The sequence below is a fragment of the Nicotiana tabacum genome, chromosome 17, assembly GCF_000715075.1.
Source record: "Nicotiana tabacum cultivar K326 chromosome 17, ASM71507v2, whole genome shotgun sequence".
NCBI lineage: Eukaryota > Viridiplantae > Streptophyta > Magnoliopsida > Solanales > Solanaceae > Nicotiana > Nicotiana tabacum.
The window spans coordinates 151302585-151315114 of record NC_134096.1 but is presented as its reverse complement, the minus strand read 5'-3'; the positions used below and the strand labels follow the sequence as shown (position 1 = coordinate 151315114).

Genomic DNA, 12530 nt, shown 5'->3' with positions numbered 1-12530 from the left:
CTACCTTCATCTTTTGAACATGCGCGATCTTGACTGGCCAGCACTCAGCCCCATACAATATCGTAGGTCTGACCACCACTCATTAGAACTTACCCTTAAGTTTCGGTGGCACATTCTTGTCACACAAAATACCGGAACCGAGTCTCTATTTTATCCATCCAGCCCCAATACGATGTGTGATATCTTCATCAATCTCCCCATCCCCCTGAATAATAGACCCAAGGTACTTAAAACTCCCTCTCCTAGGGATGACCTGCGATTTCAGCCACACCTCCCCCTCCCCTCCTTGAGTCTCGCCATTGAACTTACACTCTAAGTATTCTGTCTTGGTCCTGCTCAACTTGAAACCTTTAGATTCCAAGGTCTGCCTCCATACCTCTAACTGCGCATTCACATTGTCTCGCGTCTTGTCAATCAATACAATATCATCTGCAAATAGCATGCACCATGACATCTCCCCTTGGATGTGGCGCGTCAGTACGTCCATCACCAGAGCAAATAAAAAAGGGCGGAGTGCCGACCCCTGATGCAACCCCATCATAACCGAAAAATAGTCCGAGTCCCCATCCACCGTCCTCACTCGGGTCTTTACCCCATTATACATGTCCTTAATCAACCTAACGTAGGCAACAAGTACACCTCTAGCCTCCAAACATCTCCACAAAACCTCCCTCGGAACTTTATCGTACGCCTTTTCTAAGTCGATGAACACCATATGCAAGTCCTTCTTTCTCTCCCTATACTGCTCCATCAATCTCCTAACAAGGTGGATGGATTCTGTAGTCGAACGCCCCAGCATAAACTCAAACTGGTTCTCGAAAATACACACACTCCTCCTCACCCTTAGCTCTACCACTCTCTCCCAAACTTTCATAGTATGGCTAAGCAGTTTTATACCCCGATAGTTATTGCAATTTTGGATATCACCCTTGTTCTTGTATACAGGAATCATTGTGCTCCACCTCCACTTTTCGGGCATCTTTTTTATTCTAAAAATAATATTAAGTAACCTAGTGAGCCACTCTAAGCTTGTCTTGCCCGTACTCTTCCAATACTCCACCGGGATTTCATCCGGCCGGGTCGCTTTGCCCCTGTTCATCGTACGCATAGCCCCCTCAACTTCATCCACTCTAATCCACCTACAATACCCAAAGTCACAACAACTCTCAGAGAGTTTCAAATCACCCAGTACAATGCTCATGTCCACCTCCTCGTTCAAGAGACTATGGAAGTAGGTTTGTCATCTCTGACGTATAAGCTCCCCATCCAACAAAACTCTACCTTCTTCGTCCTTGATGCACTTCACTTGGTCCAAGTCACGCGTCTTTCTTTCTCGCGCCTTGGCTAACTTGAACAACCTCTTATCCCCACCTCGGCCCTCGAGTTCCTCACACAAACGACTAAAAGTTATAGTTTTGGCCGCCGTAACTGCTAGCTTTGCCTCTTTCTTAGCCAGCTTATAAAGCTCCCTATTCGCCCTCTTCTCCTCCTCGTCTACCCTTTCCACTAGTTTCAGATACGCCGCTTTCTTGATTTTTACTTTTTCTTGCACCTCTACATTCCACCACCAATCTCATTTGTGACCACCAGAGTAACCCTTTGAGACCCCTAATACCTCTCTCGCGACTTTCCTAATGCACTGCGCAGTCGTGGTCTACATAGCGCTTGCGTCCCCACTACTCCTCCATGCCCCCATATTCACCAGCTTGACCCCGTCCTCCTGCCCTTTATCTTCCGTCAAGGCTCCCCATTTTATCCTATATTGGCTATACATCGCCCTCTTCCTCCTCCTCTTCGTGATCTCAAGGTCCATGACCAGGAGCCTATGAAGGGTCGAGAGGTTCTCACTCGGGATGACCTTGCAATCCGTGCAAAGACCTCTATCGGATTTTCTGCAGAGTAAATAATTAATCTAAGTCTCGGCCACCGAACTCCAGAATGTGACCAAGTGCTCTCTCTTATTTGGGAAAGTCGAGTTTGCTATCACCAAATCAAATGCTCTAGCAAAGTCCAGCAGAGACGTTCCTCCTCCGTTTCTATCTTCAAAACCAAAGCAACCATGCACATCATCATACCCCCGACGTCGCTCCAATATGGCCGTTGAAATCTCCTCCTATGAAAAGCTTCTCGGTATGCGGGATACCACGCATCATCTCATCCAAATCTTCCCAGAAACGCCTATTGACTTCCTCATCCAAGCCTGCTTGTGGTGCGTACGCACTGATTATGTTCAAATTAAAACCTCCAACAACTAGCTTAATAATCATTAGACTGTCATTCACCCTCCTAACCTCCACCACTAGTTCACGGAGGTCCTTATCAACTAAGATACCTACCCCGTTCCTAACCCCAGCCTCCCAGAATACCAAAGTTTGAAACTGCCTACATCCCGCGCCTTATCTCCTACCCACCTAGTCTCTTGTACACAAGCTATATTAATCTTCCTTTTCTCGAGAATCTTCGCTAACTCTACAGATTTTCCAGTCAAAGTTCCTATGTTCCAAGACCCCACTCTCAGCCTAGTAGCTCCCTTAGCCCTCTTACCCCCCGTGCCCCCTCCCGCTGACACCCCCGAGGACAAGACCTTATCCTATTATTGTTCACCAAAGCCACTATAATCTAAGAGTCACTACGCAAGTACTATCACAAATGACAAAAATAAAATAAATTACCAAAATATAATCTACCACTAAAGGTCTAAAGGTCACAAAACAGTTGAAGAAATAAAATAAAGGAATTAACGAGAACTACAATCTACAACTAAAGGTTAGAAAAACAGTGAAGAAATAAAACAAAGGAACTAAAGGGACTATAATCTACAATTAAAGGATAGAAAAATAGGTAAAAAAAAATACAATACACGAGTTAAAGGTGGTTATAATCTACAACTAAAGTTTACAAAGAAAATGTGCAAAATTAGAACAGGACTACTAGGGGATATTTGAATTAAAGATTCAAAATAAAGTTGTAAACAGGTAGATAACACTATAAACAAGTAGGCAAAGCTATCCCTAATGCAATTAATTTGACAATGCTAGGAAAAATACTACCTAAAGATTCAAGAACAAAATAGGCAGACAAGAAGATACAATTACGCTAAAATATCAAACTATTAAAATATCAAGACAAGAGAGGAACAATAGAACCTAGATTGCAGCCCTTGAAATTAACGGAAATCTGGCCGTGATGGATTGCTTTCTGGAAATCTTTTGGGAAACACTTTGAATATGGAAGTAAAACTACCAAAAATAATTGTGTACTCTTTCTTGTTCTGATAATGGAAAATGGAAGAAAGAGATAAATTTGACGGTGTTGGATGGATTTCACACTCATAGGAAAGATCAAAGACAATTCACGTAACAAGTCTGTTGGGCTAAAATCAGTCCAAAGATATTTTTAATATGATGTGATATTGTTTGCTTTGGACCAAGCACACAAGATTTTCCCAAAAGGCCTCATACCATCCGCAAGTTAATTTTTGAGATTCACTGTGATACCCACATCGTTAGATACTTATGGCAACTGAAGCCTGTAACTAGCTTCTTTTAATTTTGTGCGTGCGTCGTCACCATCTCTCTTCCATCTCCGTACTCGTCCCCCAAACCTAAGCTTTGATATAAGTTGTTGGGCTAAAACCAATCCAAAAATATTTTTAACATGGTGTGATATTGTCCACTTTTGTTATATGCCCACACGATTTTTTCCATAAGGGCTCACATCATTAAGTGATCTTTACACCTTATATGTAGGTTCTCAATTTTTTTAATTATAAATGTGAGACTTTATTCACATGCCCAACAAAGAGAATTTTATGGGAAATATAGCTGGAGTCAGAACAAATACAGGGTTCCACATTTGACAATTTTTAGCTCTACTTGAGCTGTCCTATATTGACCCCAAAATTAACTTTCATATATAACAAATTTTGTGATGCACTCCTAAAAGTAGGCATTTGTTCCTATCTTCTTTATTAATATTTGGCTTAACTAATTGTCATGCCATATCCCGTGATTAAGAAGATATCTAGGAAGTATTATCCAATTAATTAATTAATTAATGTTAATTGAACAGATAATACGACATGGTTGTTGAACAAAACCTCATTTCTTACCTCTGGTGTTATCCACGCAGTCCCAAAAGTCAGCATGGTTCATGTATTTGCAAAATATATTAACTCAGTTATTGACAGTATTGACTTAGTAAATCCAGAACCAGAAACAAACTTATAACAATAAAATATATGAGTATCAATCCGGATTCAAAGCTCCTTTATTTTCTTATTGCCGGCACACCTAAACAATTTTGTTTGGGTTCAAAACGTTCGACTTTTTTCATACCTTACTACCAAATCCTAATTGATGATTTTTATGTTGTCTAGTGGTGTGTGTATTATTTGACTCGCTAAGCAAAAAACAAACAACATTAGTTAAGAAAAATGAAATAGAAAAATAACAATAATAATAATAATAATAATAACAATTACATTGCGCGTTGAGGAAGTTATGTCATTGTATATATCTGAGACGTGAAGCAAACATTTAAACATGCGATTACTGCAATCATAATACAGAAGACTTGCCAGCACTACAGTTTCTTATAAACTCAGAAAGCTAAATCTTGTCATGGCTCTTGCATAAGAACTTTATTTAATACGGCCCTTTAATTTGTAGTGTTTTATTATCCGAAAATTTTGATTTCTTATGGTAAAAGCTGATCAAACATATGGCTTCTTCAGTTGTTCTTTGTCCAGCTATCGTCATGTCATATAGCAAGTGCAGGATCCGTCAAAAGCTACCCCAAATCAAAGCTCACAGCTATAGAGATGAAGGTATGTTGTTTTCTTTCTTTCTTTTTCGGCTTACATCTGTTAACTTTTAACAATGTTATATAATTTTTACACTATCAGATCATCTAAAAGATAAAAATAATCATCCATAACAAAATGGAATTAATAACCTGAAAAATGAGACAGTTAACCTAGCACTGTAATAGGTTAAAGTACATTGATAGTGTAAAAAATCATTATACTCTATCTCAATATACATAAATCCTGTTTAGAATAAGAAAATCTTTTGTTGGTCAGTAAGGTTAAGTGAAAATTGCAGGGAAATCAAGGCATGTAGTTGATGCAAATTTACAAGTTTTAAAGGAAAGAATGGAAGAAGTGAAGATGAAAGAGAGATTAGAGAGGTGTTTGGCATGTGAGCAGGGTTGGAATTACACAGCTACTACTAATACTGCAAGTTTATATTTACAGAAGAAACGCAAGAAAGAATTGGATTACATATCTCAATGTGTTGAACTTTTTTGCATGGTTGGTGGAACTATTGGATTTACTATACTTGGCTGTAGTCTTTGCCTTTACCTTACTTCCCTGCTTATTCATTTAAATCTTAGCAACTGAGCATATATATGGAATTGTGCTCAAGTAGCAGTGCTGTGATTCTATTTGTAACTATGTGATTATTTTCATTTTTATGCATATATTCTGTTGGGGTAATTAATTTCCCTATAGCTTGTAATGACAGTCGACAGAGCTTATTTTTTCATTAGCTCTGCTATATCCTTTCCAAGACATTTGAAATCCATTGTTAACTTTTCCTTCTTAGAAAGTCAAAAGAATAAAAAGCTTTGGGAATTAAGCACTTTGTTGATTCATGTATTCATAGTTGCAAGGATACAATGTTTCATTTTTCAGATAGAAAGCAAAAGAGAACTTTGGAATATCTGGGCAACATATATTGCTGCATAATAAATTTTTAAAAGTAAAAGTAATGAAGAAGCCAACGTGATTTACAGAAGAAGAGAGAGAGAGCTTTCTCAACCAAAGCAATGTAATTGCTTTTAACGGTTAACAACTTCCTAAGAATCTGAGTGCTCTTGATCGCGGAGGAGATATTGATAAATTTTAAAATAAGTCTTAAAAAAGTGAGAGAGGGAAGTTATGAAGAGGATTAGCGTTTTAATTCAGTTAATGATATTTGAAGACTACAAAATAACATTTGGAATAAAGTGGCAAATTTTTTGGTCAAACCAACTTATGGCTTTATAGGTAATATAGCAAAATATATATATATATATATATATATATATATATATATATATATATATATATATATATATATATATATATATATACTTATAAGCCAATATGACCAGCTTATAAGCTTAGCCAAAAACATACTACTATATATGTGTTTTTTTCTTCACTTTTCTTTCCAAGCAAAAACCGAAAGTCTTGTTTTAAATTAAAACATCATTAACATTTGGTTTAAATTGTTCTGTTTCATTTTTGTTTTCTTTTTTGCGTGAGTTTATAAAGTCAATTTTATGAATCACAATTACAAGTTTTGTTCATAGAAATATAACTTTAAAGAGGAATACCGAGGTCATCAAACAGCACAAACCAAAACTGTAAAATTAATAAACCGAACCATACCAAATTTATTTCGATATGGTATTGGTATAACATATTTTTAAAACGAAAACCGAAAATACAATCTTTCAAAATAGTACCAAACCGACCAATGACCTCCCCTAGTTCCTTAGGAATGCTACAGTCGCTACACGTGAGCCTACAGATCCTCCAAAAGAGAAGGTAGGATAGGTGCGAACATGATCAAGATAGCGGAATGGAGGAGAATCTACTGAAGCTTCTCGGTCACCAACTGCTCCTGGTTGTTGATAAGCAGCATTCCTTCTTTGATTGAGCGTATCCACTTCTTCTACCAATTCATCTTTTGTACTGTTACATGATGTAATTACCTACAAGAGGTTACCAGTCAGGTAAAAGAGCAGACAAAGATAGATAATTTTGGAAGATCATGATGAATTCCCATTCACAAATAAATAGATAATCTTGTACGCCATTATATTAGAAACAATCAAGTCGCAAACATTCAATTAATACCCAGAAAAGTCGATAAAACTATAGGATGTTAACTTATCAATGTTTCTAATGGGAATGTAAGTCCAACATTAGTGGTCACTACAATGTCCCTGCATCTGTTCTTTTGGATTTTGATGGGGTCCTGGGTTACTATCAAATTATAGTAATTGATTAATTAGAGAAATGATTGCACTGAATAAAACTATAAATAGGACAGAAGTCAGAGGAGCTCACCAATAATCCACCAGGAGCAACAAGCCTTGAAACAGAGTCCCAGTACATAATCCTGAAATGACCATAGAATAACGTCAGATAGAAACGTAGCATTGTTGTATGTATAAGAATCAGGGAACACCTTAACTATATGAAAGGGGACCAAAGGAGACAAATAAATATGCTCATTAAGGAGTTAAAAACTTTTAGAGAGGACATTTATTTATTTAGTGATTTTAGGTCTTGAGCCAAACACGTGAAAATACTTTTGTTGGCGGACGGTAATACATGAATGATGGGTGGCACTAATACTTAAAACTCAGAATCTCTGCCTACTTGGGTACCGTACTAAATTGTGTCATCAATTCAACTCTTGAAGAAGACACTTCTATTTATTTATTTGATTGAGAGTGACTAACAGTCTAGGCCATTAGAGGGAGGTACCAAGAGTAAAGAGCGTTTTAGGACATGAAAGATAAAAACAAGACACATGTAACATACATGCAACATACATGATTCTACCTTTTGATAGGACCATCAGGATGCAATCCAATGGCATCTAAGGTCCCCTTATCCATAACTAGCTGAAACCTTTTATCCAATTTTGTCTCAAGAATGTCATCAACCTGTTAGCCAGTAGAAATTTGTTTAACCACGAAAAAGAAGAAGCCAATCTCCAGCAAAGAGAGCACCAGATAAAGAAGCACACATGACAAGAGCACAAAATTAATAAGATCCCGATTGCAATTGTTATGGAAGGTTCTTCCCTACGCAAAAATTCCGCGTTTAAGTTAGCACAATGTTTGTACTCTTGATCACCGAACATGTATAATCAGTGCTATATCTTCCAGTGCAGGAACTTAATAAACGTTTCATTGCGTGCGGACACAGTATTGATGGAAATGTCAGGAGTATGGGGAAACATTCACAAGTAAAGATGATTTAAACTTGCTACTATCTGTATATCTAGCCACCTGAATGTAACCAACAATGAAAAATAATAGAGACCGCTTAACATAAAGAAGATAATAGAAAAGCAGTTATTCACCACAAGATTTTGAATACAACAAAAAGAAGCACTGGTTTTCCTTTTCTTTTTTCGTACTGGATTCAGATGCTGCTGTGTATACATCAGTGTATTGGATAGCGTGCGGCGACAAATAGCGACGAGGACCCGCTTCACTGAGGCGAGAGGCGCGCAGCGAAGCGCTCGCCTTTTTGATGTGAAGCGACAATTTATACAAAAACATAAAATATTATATACATATAACTGAAAACTCAATAACAATAATATATTAATAAATATATCATTCAAAAATTAAAGACTCAATAGATAGTCATAGACTCATAGTAGATTCATAAACTAAGTATATAAGTATAAGACTATAATTCTATAATTGAAAAAACAGAGCAAACAAAAAAAAGGTTGTTGCCTCTGGAAAAACAGCAAAGAAAGAAGAAAGAAAAACAGAGCCAAAAAAAAAAAGGCTACTGCCTCTGGAAAACAGCAAAGAAAGAAGAAGAAAAATGAAGAAACTAACAGCAAAGAAAGAAGAAGAAAAACAGAGCAAAAAAAAAAGGCTACTGCCTCTGGAAATCAGCAAAGAAAGAAGAAGAAAAATGAAGAAAGAAAGAAGAAAGAGCTGATTATTGAATGATTGAAGAAAGAAGAAAGAAGAAGAAAAAGAAAAAAGAAGAAGTCGCTGCTGAAATAGAAGAAGAAGAAAGTAGAAGAAAAAAGGATAAGAAGAAGAAAAGAAAAGAAAGTAACATACCTGGTGATGATGGCTGATGATGGAAGAAGAAGAAGAAGATCGCTGAAGGAGAAGAAGAAGGTCGCTGCTCGTCGCTGAAGGAGAAAAGTGAAACCCAAGCCCTAATTTTGTGTTTTAATATTAATGCTGCCTTTTCTTCCGTTTTATTCAAAAAGCGAAGCCTCGCAGCGCCTCTCACCTCGCAGCGCCTCTCGCTACACAGGCAGAGGCGCTCGCCTTTTCTTCCTCGCAACACAACAGACCAAAATAGCGATGATGTCTCGCCTCGCGTCGCTACACACTATTAGCGCTGTAGCGCTCGCTATTTACAACACTGGTATACATCACAAATTTGCTTAATTAATAAAAGACAAAGGTAAATTTTTACCAAGAACTTGACATTGGTGAAACCATCACGATCAGCAAGGCTTTGTGCAAGGTCAACTGCTCCTTCACTATAGTCAGTTCCAGTGAGATCAGAGAACCTAACGCCATATGTAATGTGTATTAGTAAGTAATAATCTTCGGATTCTCCCCCTCCGACCCACACACACCGAGAATGTTTAAGACTAAAATTGATTAAAGTACTGCTAAAACAATGATAGGTTCTTAATATAATAAGACCTGGGCACTTCTAATAGAAGCGAAAAGATGTAGGTGTAAATGTGTGATAAGAAAGCCATATAATCTCCTAAACTATATTAACCACAAGAGGTACATAGATGTTGGCCACTAGATCACTTCCATTTTCCCCACCGAGCCACAGGGATGGACATGCTAAATTAACTACTCAATCTGTTATCTAGGTACAACTACCATAGTTATATGCATAATCTCTCTCTTTCTTTAAGATTTTAAAGTTATACATTTATCTTTTATTTTTCATCTTCCAGAAGTGTTGTTAAAGACTTGCTTAAAGCGCGCTTAAGCCCTGAAGCTTGGTGAATCTTAAGTTGTGCGCTTCACCTAGCTTAATTGGCACTTTAGTGTAAGCGTCAAGTTGCTAAATCATGCACAAACATACAGAAACCTTCATGACAACTGTTTAATACCCTATGAACTAGGTAATTCACAAAAGTTTTCACCGTGACAGTATGGCTCTTTAACAGGTTATAGAGAATATGCATCAAAAGCATCTAGGACAAGAAAGCTCATCTATTGGTTACAAAATGACAAACGAAGCAAATAGCTGGCTATAGATGTATTGCTAGCAAAAAAAATTAAATTTACCCTTGTTTAGCAAGCTCTTGGAGAAGCAGTCCATTGCCAGTACCAATATCAAGCACACTCCAACCAGACAAGTCCTTCTCACGCTGCACAACTGGCTCAGAATTGGCATCAGCTGCGTGATTTGGCAAGTGGCCCTGGCAAATGTCCATGCACAAACCTTTGGTCCAAGAGGCAACAATTTCCATGACATTGCCACCAAACCTATGCAAATACAGCAAAAATATACACATTAAAATATCTCTTTGACCAATATGCAAGCACCACCCTCTCACTTATTTTCCTGGTTATCATTTAGGGGGTTGGAACGTAAAAGCCTAAAAGGAAGAAAGCAAGACCTGAAAAATTAATTATTCTCTATGATTGGAATAAAAATATCATAAAGAGCTAAATCTAGATCTTACTCCAGCCAATCATCAAAGTGCCATGCTGTAGATCTTCTATACATAAAAACTCTAGTTATGAAATACCCGTTCATTCTCTCAGTTACTATGAGTTTCCACTAGTGATCCACACACTGAAACAAATACTGTATGACTTGCTTGGTAGAGAAGTTATAGAGCGCAGAGGGGAAGCATTTCTTAGAATTCTTCAAACTTAAGAACCAAAAGCAACATATTATCTGATAGCTAGGATCAAAAGAAAGATACTGCGACCATAACTTTGCATAGAGTTTTACTATTTTCAAAAACTTGACTGAGTTTTGGTTTACCAAATTCATAAGAACTGTTGAGCTCTAAAGATTGGATCAAGCTGGAGTGGAATAGTTCCAAATGATTCATATAGACAACCCTACTTTATTCTGGATTGATGGATAGTTGATTGATTGATTGATAGATAGTGTCACAATGGAAGGAATGAAGATAACATAATACTTAAATGGATAGATGAAAAAAGGAAAAGATGCAAGCTGTCGTCGTGCTAATCCATACCAAACTTCACCAGCATGGCCATGCTCACGAAAGTTTGCCAATTCATCAGCATAAGCAGAATCCCAATAGCTTTGGAAACCAAGCATTGAGGAAACTGCTTCACCATCCTGCTCATCCTTGTCAGAACTGCTCATATACAAAAATAAAAACAATCAAAGCTTCATAAACCATTGCCGTGTTTGTAATGGATAATCTCTTCTTGCAACTATATACAGAGGCCGAAACATATGAAAAAAATACAGTCTGGCTACTGCTTTACCTTAGAATTCTCTAGCTCAATAATGGATAAAGCAAAACAAATCATAATAGATAAAATTATGCCTTAATTCAAGGTTCAATGTCGTTAGTTCCACCCTAATTTATACTATGACACTTCTTTCAGTTTAGGACATAACCAAATAATTGACACCATTCAACTAACAGTATTAGTTTATACTATAAATTTCATACAACTTTCAATTAGTCAAATTGGTTAAACTATTCGAGATTTTTTTCCTCTGTCAAATTAACCGTTGACCTAATATTTTTCCACTAGATAAATCATAATTTATACCAGTAACAACTTCAACATTACGGGTAAAGTTATAGTCTCTATATATAAGAACCTGTACTCGGCTCGGTAATTGAGAGCTTCAGTAGCATCAGCATGGCGCTGCTCATCATCGAGAGTACTTCCGTACTCGCTCTTTATGGACCAAGAGTCGGCCGCCACGGAGCGGTCGTCGTCGGAAATCAGGTCGGCTGCTGCCGGTGGTCGGAGTTGCGTGACGTCGGAGTCCTCCGGCAACAGTCTCATTCCGGCCATATACGTATGATGAATCGAATTCGAGAAGCAAAACCCTAAAGAGGAGCAAATTAAAGAATTGGCAAAGTGGGGAGAGACAGAGGAGTGTGAAGTACGTTTGAGGAGTTGACAAATATGGAAATGACATCTGATGCAAGCGTGCCACCACGTCGGACGTAGGGATAATTTTGTCTCTTTACGCCAATCGCTTTTCGTTTCATTATTTTTGGTTCATTTTGTTTCTTTACATAGTTTACGTGGAAATATGCTCATTTGATTACACTATTTGTAATAATCAGTTTTTATAAATATAAATTTTTATTCTTGTCCTTGGGTGAAAATTTTCAAGTGAAATATAAGTTATCAGTAAGAGAATTTAACTTCATTTCCATATTTTGTTTTCTTTTCAATTTCAACTTAAATATTGTACAAAAGCTTGCAAATTATCTAATAGTCAACAGGATAACAATGGTCAAAGGCCATTGAACTTTATACTTGTAATGTTACTGTCGAAAATATGGTCTTAAACAAGGTTAAATAATTAATTTTGTCACGGCCAATCTTAAACTAGGCAAAGGTGCCATCGTTAGGAAGATATTTTGCAAGTTTTTCCTGCGTATGGCTCATGGCCCAAGGTAAATACTTACCTCCAACAGGTGTTTCCGTCAATTTAATAAACATAATACATGTATTCACAAATATGCTTAACACTAAACTATAGTTAATAAATA

The 12530-nt window shown here is 37.2% G+C and overlaps 1 protein-coding gene and 1 long non-coding RNA gene across 2 annotated transcripts; one reads left to right on the top strand and one right to left on the bottom strand.

Moving 5' to 3' along the window:
- Window positions 1-4689: 4689 nt before the first annotated feature.
- Window positions 4690-5595, top strand: LOC107810263 (uncharacterized). The gene is made up of 2 exons (XR_012701016.1): window positions 4690-4828; window positions 5106-5595. It is a non-coding gene; the product is annotated as an uncharacterized LOC107810263 (long non-coding RNA).
- An 828-nt stretch (window positions 5596-6423) lies between these two features.
- On the bottom strand, window positions 6424-11959 carry LOC107810267 (uncharacterized). The gene is made up of 7 exons (XM_016635021.2): window positions 11621-11959; window positions 11016-11141; window positions 10087-10287; window positions 9245-9341; window positions 7625-7728; window positions 7124-7175; window positions 6424-6765 (listed from the first exon to the last, which is right to left on the bottom strand). The coding sequence occupies exons 1-7, from the start codon at window positions 11818-11820 to the stop codon at window positions 6538-6540; spliced, it is 1008 nt and encodes a 335-aa protein (XP_016490507.1). The 5' UTR covers window positions 11821-11959; the 3' UTR covers window positions 6424-6537.
- Between the last annotated feature and the right edge of the window lie 571 nt (window positions 11960-12530).

Excerpts from the sequence above, each read along its gene's own strand:
- LOC107810267 (XM_016635021.2), bottom strand. The coding sequence starts at position 11,820 with ATGGCCGGAATGAGACTGTTGCCGGAGGACTCCGACGTCACGCAACTC. Across the intron at positions 9,342-10,086 it reads CAAGAGCTTGCTAAACAAGG|GTTCTCTGATCTCACTGGAA; the intron begins GTAAATTTAATT and ends ATATGGCGTTAG. Across the intron at positions 7,176-7,624 it reads CCTGATGGTCCTATCAAAAG|GATTATGTACTGGGACTCTG; the intron begins GTAGAATCATGT and ends TGGTCATTTCAG.